Genomic DNA, 10,210 nt, shown 5'->3' on the forward strand with positions numbered 1-10,210 from the left:
AATTATTTCAGGTATTACATCATTACATAAAAGTGGAATTTTTGCTTGTATTGGCCAATCATCAAAGTTCAAATGTGCGATCGGCCGTTGTTAAACTAATGAGTTCTCTAACGCAACGTCTGTACCCACAAGATTTACAAGCATGTACTAAGGCATACTATCCGCATCACTTAGCAAATCAATTAACGATTGGCTTTTGTGATTGTAATATGTTTGAATCTTGTTTGGAATGGGTTTGTGGTACACTGGGTTCGCTGCAAAATATCTTAAAATATGGTGCTCTACTCTCGATACAACAACGTTTCGGTTTGAATGCTTTATTAGCCATTGCCTCGAAATCGGTTGCCTCCAGTACATGCCAAAGTGATTTCAGTGAAAATGCATTTAAAATACTGAAAACGTTATATGAAAGAGTAAGACAAAATCATTTTTAACAATGGAAAATATAAACTCCATTCTTTATTATTTTAAGGACTATGAAGATCAACAAGCTATGATTGAAGCAGGTCTTATACAGTGTTGCGTTAAGGCATTATATCATCTTTATGCAAAGAATACACCTTATAATGTAAAGATTGAGGAATCTATTTCTGATACCCTAACATCAGTAGGAAACATTTCCTTGAAATCTGTGGGGCACATTAATGTAAGTAGTTGTCTCTTCGCTCTTTGCAATCCAAAGAAAAGGTCATTGATTATATAATCTGGAATATTATATTTTTTAATCTAAATTAAATATATTTCAATTGCGCTGTAGCAGTGATTCAGTAGCTTATTTTATATTTATTTTACAGATTATTTGGGATATTATAAACGCATTATCATTTTATCAAGAGAAACAGCCTCAAAATATCATAAAAGGTTATCGTTCCATATTGGCCAAGTTATTGCTAAATTGGTTAAATGGATTTTTCTTGCCAACAAATGTTCCATGGAATTTCAAAGGTAATACAATTACAGCCTGTTTCTGTAATGTGTGCGAAAAAAACACGTCCAAACACTTGTGTGTTTTTCAAATTTGTTTTTTGTTTTGAAGCAAAAGCAAAGGTAAAATTATTTCGAAAACTAAAGTTCGGGCGTGTTTCATTCGCACACATTCTTCTTTCCACATATAGAAACTGGCTGTTAGTGTCATAAACAATTTCAAATATATAATTCATTTATCTTTCTTTAGTTCAACAACTACCAAATTTCTCCATGTCTGAAACAAAGACAAGGCTAGAGCTATTAATAAATCGCAGCTGTCAATTTTATATGATTTTCAATGAGAAATCCTCACCAACACCAAATGAAATTGAATTATTTCAAATGTTGGTATCCTACAGCATTGCCACCAATCAACGTTGTAACAATTTTATAGCATGGGGTTTGCAACCCTCACACCCACGTGATTTACGTTGTTTTATAGTAGATGCATTGTGGATTTCATGTCAGGATGATTTTCTTCCCGCTATTGTCTGTGATGGTAAAATGATCAAAGCACTCTTATGGCTAAGTCTGTTGGAAGATTTAGATGAACCGATTGTTAATCTTCCGAAATTGTGTAAACGTTTGGGTATCAATGAAAACGATTCAACATGGAATCTTGAAAATGAATTGCAGCGTATTGACTTACAAAAATCAACCGAGTTGACAAAGCAAAAGACATCGCTAGAGAAAACAGTTCACCGGTTTGAACCATTGGCTCAAGGATGCATCGAAACTTCTATGATAACAACAAGAAGAGTAGCAGAACTCCAGGTAAGTTATGTGTCAAAAAGTATTTACAAACCACACTTATAAACAAGTCTTGATAAATTTATAGTGGTCGAAACAGTATTTGCACCCTGCAATAATTTTCCATAGCATAAATATCAAGAAGTCGTCAGTAGGCGATGAAAACGCTCGTTGGCGATGTGATATTTATAACAAGGGAAGAAATAAATTTCGCATTCCACGGGAACTACCTATCTTCTTTATGACACTTGGTTAATGTTCTGACCTATAAATTATCGCCTTAGTCACTTTCATTTATTATCACGAAGATGATGCATTGAAGGAAGGTTACTTATTTAAAACCGCTTCGATCAAATACCCCTTACCGTTAATGACTTTCCGGCTTCTTAGTGTTGTTGTAGTTGGAACGCAAATATGTTCAATTGTATATATTTTACAATTATCTGGTTCAGATTCTTCTGTGTCCAGAATCAAAAAACTTTGCAACCTGTACATAAAGAATAGTATATAATAGCTGGACAATCAAACAAATGAGATCCCAATTCACATGTAGGACCTGTGTTGGGCATCGTACCAACAAATCGGGTCCAATGCGAAATGAGGCGGCTGCGTAGTCCGCATCTTAACCTCTCATGTTTGTCTTACCAGCTGGCGTCTCTTCACTGTACCTTTGTACTACCTACGCAACTGCTTCAGTGTAAATGCTATTCAATATTAATCTAGAGGTTGTCGCTTGTACCTTTTAACCTCTATATCTACATCATGTAAATCTCTCCCAACGTATCTGGGGGACCTTTCCACTAGGTACTACATCGACAACATCTTGTGTTGATGTAAAGCTTAAATCTTCGTCTCTCCATAAAGATGATCCACAGGTGTCATGAGGATGCAACCTGCCGCAGTCATCAGGGCGGCATTCAGGCAGGTTTGAATATTCTTCCACTGCGTTACGCTAACATTTTCATACGACACTGGCGCCGCATAGCCTACCATTGATCGGTATATTGCTTCAAAAAAGGCCAACAAGGTTTCTTTGTCAGCTGCCGGTCATCGACTTGAAAATCTTGTTCCTACTTCTCATCTTGTAGCAAATAGTTGTGGCTTGCGCGGACGACTTAACTCCTTAACTCCTCCTTACTTCTTATAGTGTTTGACACTCTGTGGTTTCAACACTGGAAAACACGGCACGTTCTCTGATGTCCTGATAACCCTTGACTTCGTAAATATCATCTTGGCTATCGATAGCTTTAGAACCATCGACGTAATTAATCTCTGAAGGTCTCTAGTATCAATTAATGTGAAGTATTTCAGCTTATCGGACCGAAGATTTTTGAATGAAGACGTTACTGTTTAGTTTGCTTCCCACAATTTCTTTCTGGTTTGAAGAGGAGAATTTGTTCGATCTCATTGGTGTCTAAGATTCGTCCAGAATTCCAGACGATCAGACTGCAAAAGCGAACCGACCTTCAAATTCCATTTTGTTGTTATTTCCCTCGTCCTTTCTCTCCTCGAAGCAAAGGTTGAGAGTGGGATGGCTTATTTTCCATGGTGGAGGTGCATACTTCGGCCTCTCCCTAAAAGTCGTCGGCATCTGGTACTCTAGTACGGGACGAGAAGTAATTCCATCTAGCAGTTGAGTAAGCTTGCGGATTGTATTGTATCTATGGCTGACTTCCGTATCGTCAGTTGCTTTACAAATGACAACAAATCAACGAAGTATTATGTTTCTTAACGCCGCACAGTGGTTCAGAATCGTTTTTTCCTGGTCAAAATACTGTAACTTTTGAACGGATAGAGATATATTCATAATTATTTTTTTGTTAGACAGATAACACAATCAGCTTTCAGACGAATTATAAGCGGTCAAGTTCGGTCAGGTAGTTGCAGAGAAATTCTAGGTCAAAGTTAAACTTTTGAGTTTTTTAACTATTTTTCATCAAAATATGAGTGTTTTTGTGGTTTTTATATCTTCCTATGTATTAAAGATGGTCAAACACCAACAAATAATCAAAAAAATTACCAAAAAAACTAAAAAAAAAAATTCGAAAAAAATTTTTTTCAAAAATTTGTAAAAAAAAATTTTACCAAAAAAATTTAAATATTTTCAAAAATTAAAAAAATTCTCCTTGGATTTTAATAAAACTTATTTAACTCGTATAAAAACTCATATACTCAAAAAAGTTGTAATTTGTGTCAAAAAAATGTTATTCACATGGAAACAGTATAGAAAAACACACATTTCTACCCATGTAATTTCAATAAATTGAAAAAAGTGTTAAACGGACGGAACGGGACGGGTACAAAAGTATATATGGGCTGTAAGATGAGACTTTTGGGCATCTTTCTGTGAAAACAAAACTTTGTTCCATATTGTTCCACAAAAGTTCTAGTCCACTAAATTTGGAATTTCATAAAATTTAGTACCCGAGGAAAAATAAAATAGATCATGTTGTGTAAACGCTACGGTAATTTACTGAAACGATTTTTAAAGGCCACAATCTTACCTACCTTATAAAAAACAATGTACGCATTAGCTGTTATAGTTTCAGAGAAATAGCTTCGTCTTTCTCCAGAAATTTGCAAAAATGACGTATTTCCCAAAAATGGGGAAAATGCTCGTCTTTAGGGGCACGCCACGCCCACACCTTCCAATATTTGGGCCTAAGTTTTTGGTTTCCTTAGTTTCAATATGTTTACTATCGAATCCCATATAGAAATTAAATATCTTTGACAAAACAAAATTTTGATTTTTGGCCAGGAAAATCGATTCCTGAACCATTGTGCGCCGTTGTACTTAACAACTGCTAAGCTACGAGTTTCAAAATGTCAAAGATACGCGTTTTTACCGCAGATAAAAAGCAAACATGTATCATTTTTATTTCTGATGCATTTAGTTGCATTGAAATATTTTGACGAAGTTTAAACAACACTGATGATACGGAAGTCAGCCTGTGTGTTGTGATTTGCAACTTTGCGAACCTTTTCTGGTACAAGTTAATGATAGATCCGGAGGTCATCTACCACAAAATAATCAATTGAACTCGTGGTCCCATGTAAATTGAAATGTTTATCTATTGGAACTAAATGCATTGTCAAGAGAGCGGTCATACGCTCTTTCTAGGCGCTGATAAAATTGATTTTAGTCTGTTAGTATTTACTTCGGTTCATAACCTGAACAAAGGGCATCCGTTCCACTTAATTTATTTAATCCGTTACTGCGGTCTTTGCTTCAATTCTTGTTTTCAAAGTAACCCATCCAAATCAATGGAAGTGATTCGATATGAAATGGTGCCTTTTAATTCACCTTTTACTCCATCTTTATTTGCACTTAGAATTCGGAACGCAAATTAATAATGAATCACATGAAGGACTACGATGATACACATTACTACAACAAATGGCTTGAAATAGTCAGAAGGATGACGCATGAGGGTGCTCCATGGTTCAGTGAACACAATAGCGAAAAGTAAGTTCTGAATTGTCGCGTGTATATTTTGCTTCATAAAATTGTTCCATTCCTATAGCTCTTGGGAGTTAGATGCTACCGAAGGTCCATCAAGAGTACACACACGGCTTAAGCGTTGCCATTTAGACCTTGATAAACGCTTCTTTATGCAAAGCTATGAAGAATCCAACGCTACTGCCAAGACAACAAAATCACCTGTACAACGCTCAGAATACTCTCGTCCATTGGAATATCTCATCTCCAGCTATGATCAGCAATTAAACATATCATTAAATTCACAAATTCTTTATAATTTTCCTGCCAAATATCTTCCTGTAGATGGAGAAATAGATGGGGAAATAATCGTGACTGACCACAAACTTTACTTTTTGGCTACATATCGTTGTAAATATTTTTATGTAAACTGTGATATATCCAACATAACGGAAATTTGGCTAAAACGCTATCAACATCAAGAGAAAGCTTTCGAAATATTCTTAGATACAAATCAATCTCTATTCTTTTCTCTGCAAAATCAAGAGGATTGGAAAATAATGCGCGAAGTATTCTGTGATAAAATTGTCATAACACCGGATCAAAACAAAGTGCTGTTAATAACACAACAATGGCGAGAAGGTTTACTTACCAATTGGGAATATCTGATGACATTGAATCAGATAGCTGGTCGAACATATAATGATCTCATGCAATATCCCATTTTTCCATGGATATTATCGAATTATACAGCAGATATTTTAGACTTGACAGATCCCAAGAACTTTCGCAAGTTGCCCAAACCAATTGCCGTACAAAATGAAGAAAATGAACAGCACTACATTAATAACTATACGGTAAGATGACAGTGTGTGTGTGTGTGTTCTGCAATGGATGATTGTTATTTTATTTGCTTTCTTTTACTATTCAGTACATAAAAAACACCATGACCAATATGGGTTCCATGATATTAAAACCCTATCACTATAGCTCACATTATTCCAATTCCGGAACTGTGTTACATTTCTTGGTACGTGTACCTCCATTTACCAGTTACTTTTTACGTTATCAGGGTAAGTATTATATGACATTTTGTATCTAAATTTATATATACTTGGAATATTTTATCTTATTTTACTTTAAGATAACAATTTTGATATACCCGATCGCACCTTCCACGCCCTAAGTACAACGTTTTGTTTGGCCAGTCGCGATTCTCCTACAGATGTTAAAGAACTCATACCAGAATTTTTCTGTTTACCCGAAATGTTTGAAAACTTTGAACGTTTTAATTTTGGCTGCAGACAAAATGGAGAGCGTGTCGAAGATGTGTCATTACCGCCATGGTGTTTAAAAGATCCAAGACTGTTTATATTGATACATCGCCAGGCATTAGAATCGGAGTTGGTACGAAATAACCTACACCATTGGATAGATTTAATATTCGGTTACAAGCAAATGGGAGAGGCGGCTGTAGAAGCTATAAATGTATTTCATCCAGCTGTAAGTATAGACCAGAGGCCTAATTACGTGATTCGATTCGATTTTTTGTTTTGCAGAAATGTTTATTTTTTTCAACTTATTTTTTAACGACTGCCAACACTAATTTTTAGTTAATGATTGCATGCATATCCATTTATTTTAATTCTAATTTTATCGCAATTTTTTAAAACGACTCCAAAGGACTTTTCCCATTTTCTCTTGTTATTTTGTGTAAAAAAAATGCTGACAATTGGTCTGTTCCAGAACTGCAAGAATCTACTAATTTTTACTATTTTTTCCGATAACATAAAGGAAAAAATGTTATCGTAGTAAAAAGTAGTAGCTTCTTGCAGGTTCTGGAACAGAGCAAATTATTTACTAATATCGTTTTTCTTCTATAAACCGATAACAAACAACAATTTTTACATTTTAAACAAAAATACAATTAGAAATCTTTCATTTTGTTTGTTTACAAAAGACAATTTGGCTACGAGAAATTACTCGCAAATTTAAGCTCAATTACTCGATCATTTTACTCGACAACGAATGTTGTCACCCCAACTTTGAGTACTCAGGTCGAAACAACTCGATATTGAATCACATAATTAGGCCCCAGAACTTAAAATATATACTTTATTTATTAACTAAATCAATAAACTGCATTCCCACACTGATGTATTTCCAGACCTATGCTGTATTCCTTGAATCGGAAATTGAGGATCCAATAGAACGAGAAGCTGTCCATACCATGGTCAAAACGTATGGTCAAATGCCACGTCAATTATTCAAAATACCCCATCCTGCTTCAAAATACTTGACCTATCAGTGTGATAAACAAATTCTACCCAGTGTCCATGGTTTAAGGTGGGGTGTATATGTTGGCTCCCCACAGCTGCCAGAACCTCTCTTAGGCAATACTCACAAACTCATTGGTGCCGAATATTTGCTATCGTTCAATAATACTAATGTAGTGTATGGTTTACCGACGCGATCTTGTGTTATGCAGGGCGCCGAAATGGATACTTACAATGTTATATCTTGGGGATATGATGATCGAATTGTTCGTATTCAACCACTTAATAAACTACATGCTAAACCGAAAAATCTGCTTTATAACAGTACGTTTGATGATATAACAGCATGTGGTTGTGATCCGAATTCAAATCAGCTTTGGTTTGGTCACAAATCCGGTCGAATTTCAATTTATAAATGTTCCAGCATTGAGTCGAATCTGAAGAGTGGAAAAAGTCGTCAAAGCTATGTCAAAGATATACGTTTTTCCTATAATTCCGTATTTCACAAGATTATAAGTAAGGCTATGGATTCTGATGCTGATTTAACATCGTCCACAGCGTCAGCAAATTCCTTGAGTTCCTCCGAAAATAATATACACAAGGATGGAGCAGATTTATATTGGAATGGTCCCACAGTATTAATACGACATACCGATGAAATTACCTGCATCGCGCTATCGGTGGAATTTAAAATAGCAGTTACTGCTGGCAAGGATGGTATTGCTGTTATTTGGGATTTGAACGAGTAAGTATTATAGAAATCAAATACAAAATCTAGTCACTGGGACAGCAGACATTTCACTGGGCCCATTGTCTGGAAAGAGAATATATAGTTATAGCTGAAGAAGGGTCTACGGTGTGGCAAAAAAAAAAAAATAAACTGAAATGAGAAAAAAAATAACATTTATTTGCAATTGCTAGGCCATGAAAAGTCCTTTGCAAATTTGTAAAGGTATAAAAGCTACAGAGTAAATGTTCGACCTTCCATTAACATGATTCTAAATGCAAAATCCATGTCAGCTTTGCATCTCCGCCAAGAGCTTGCGGCTTATCGCAGATAACTGTGACATGAGCGGATAACGTGAACATGCTGTAGAAGGTTACACCTAGAATATTGGAATAGTAAGTGTTCGGGATTCTGTTACCATCGACTAGGACATTCAACTCTGTGCTCATCACCGTAGTCCATGTGGTAAACAGAGTGCCCGTCGACTTAGCGGTGGATATTTGTATATTCTTATCGGAGAAAAGGTGGTAAGATCGATCAAATAAGAGTAATTGCGTAAATGGAATCACTGCTAGCGAGGTCATCATCTTCTTGATATTCGTCTTCAGAGATTTCGCAGTTTTTTTATTGGGGGTTATTCTGAATGAAAATTTTCCTTGAGTTTTATCTCAAAATCTCACAGGGAATATTCTTTCAGATTAACCCCGATTATTAAATGCAGCCAGCCAAACTTAGCAAATTAGTTCCTACATCGTTCGTTCATCGTTTTCGGGAGTTTTTAACGCTTAGGCTGACTTCCGTATTGTCAGTTGCTTTGTATCCGTGCATTAAACTAGGGGTTTTTAAATCGAGTTCCATACTAGAGGAATTTTATGAAATTGCATCGATTTAAGAACCCCTAGTTTCATGCACAGATACAAAGCAACTGACAATACGGAAGTCGGCCTTACTTTTCATGCTTTTTCTCCGTATACCCGTTATCTGGAGTCAGATCTCCGGTTTTAAGAGACGTGTCGAATCACTCTCGTTCCAAAAACATTTCCCATAAGTAGCCCGGGATACCTGACATAGACTATATTTAAATCTCAGCTAAGAATTGTATTTTAGCCTTATTATGAATCATTTTTATTATTTTCTAAACTAGTTGGAGCTATGTACGAACAATTGAAAGACCCGCCGAGATTCATCACTCGCCAATAACCCTACTGGCTATAAGCCACACATTAGGTGATATTGTTACCGTTCATTCCCTAACACAACCATCGCAACAACAGCAACAAAACCAAGTGCCCGTTGATAGCTCAACACCACATACATCTATGGCATTCACATCACCACCGGCAGCGCCCTCACAGCCATTTGCCGATGAATGTTTTGAAGTTACAGAAGAAAATCTAGACGACTTTGTGAATGTATGTATCAATCCGAATGGTAAATCGATATTACGTTTGCATTCAGTGAATGCACGATACATACAACACTTTGTGCATGAGGATCGTATAACGGCTGTTTGTTATTCGTATATAAAAGAGGGTGTTGGTGTAAATGTTATTGCAACTGCTGTAGAGGGTGGCATTGTTCGATTATGGTCCAGCTGGAATTTAAGTTTTATAACGGAAATCGTAACCGGAATATCGAATATAAAAAGGTATTCAAAATTCATACGAAAATAAGTTTTTGAAAATTAACTTTGTTTCTCCTCCCTTATAGCCTGACATATTCAACGCACCAGCATTTGGTTGTTCTAACTGAAAACTCCCACATACAAGTTTGGGAAACTAAAGGACTGTGTGGTAATTCTCCAAAATTTCCACAAATAGCTTATAAATAAAATTTAATAAGACAATGTAACATGACATGGTTTAAATGTACATTAGTTATGTAATGAAAGAAAGTTAATAATAAAATGAAATAAAAAATAAGGTTCATATGAGAGCAAGAAAGCAGCGTCGCCAACAACGGTTTAAATCTTGGATACGGATTTAGTAGCAGAAAATCAAAATTTCACCGTGAACCTATGGAAGACAGAATGTTGTGCTAACTTACACAACT

At 35.8% G+C, this 10,210-nt stretch overlaps 1 protein-coding gene across 3 annotated transcripts in view; it reads left to right on the forward strand.

Annotated features, from left to right (window-relative positions):
- The window catches only part of mv (lysosomal-trafficking regulator mauve), an 88,471-nt gene extending 78,391 nt beyond the window's left edge, over positions 1-10,080 (forward strand). For all 3 annotated transcript variants that reach the window (XM_073980739.1, XM_073980741.1, XM_073980740.1), the window contains exons 12-22: positions 12-413; positions 473-646; positions 795-945; positions 1,175-1,740; positions 5,049-5,182; positions 5,241-6,012; positions 6,087-6,228; positions 6,300-6,658; positions 7,323-8,176; positions 9,303-9,806; positions 9,869-10,080. In XM_073980739.1, coding sequence (XP_073836840.1) covers positions 12-413; positions 473-646; positions 795-945; positions 1,175-1,740; positions 5,049-5,182; positions 5,241-6,012; positions 6,087-6,228; positions 6,300-6,658; positions 7,323-8,176; positions 9,303-9,806; positions 9,869-9,989 — 4,179 coding nt within the window. In that variant the 3' untranslated portion in view covers positions 9,990-10,080. The remainder of the gene's footprint in view (positions 1-11; positions 414-472; positions 647-794; positions 946-1,174; positions 1,741-5,048; positions 5,183-5,240; positions 6,013-6,086; positions 6,229-6,299; positions 6,659-7,322; positions 8,177-9,302; positions 9,807-9,868) is intronic.
- The last annotated feature ends 130 nt before the right edge of the window (positions 10,081-10,210 follow it).

This window comes from Musca autumnalis, unplaced genomic scaffold (assembly GCF_047663935.1).
Source record: "Musca autumnalis isolate F117 unplaced genomic scaffold, ASM4766393v1 scaffold_4, whole genome shotgun sequence".
NCBI classification, from domain to species: domain Eukaryota; kingdom Metazoa; phylum Arthropoda; class Insecta; order Diptera; family Muscidae; genus Musca; species Musca autumnalis.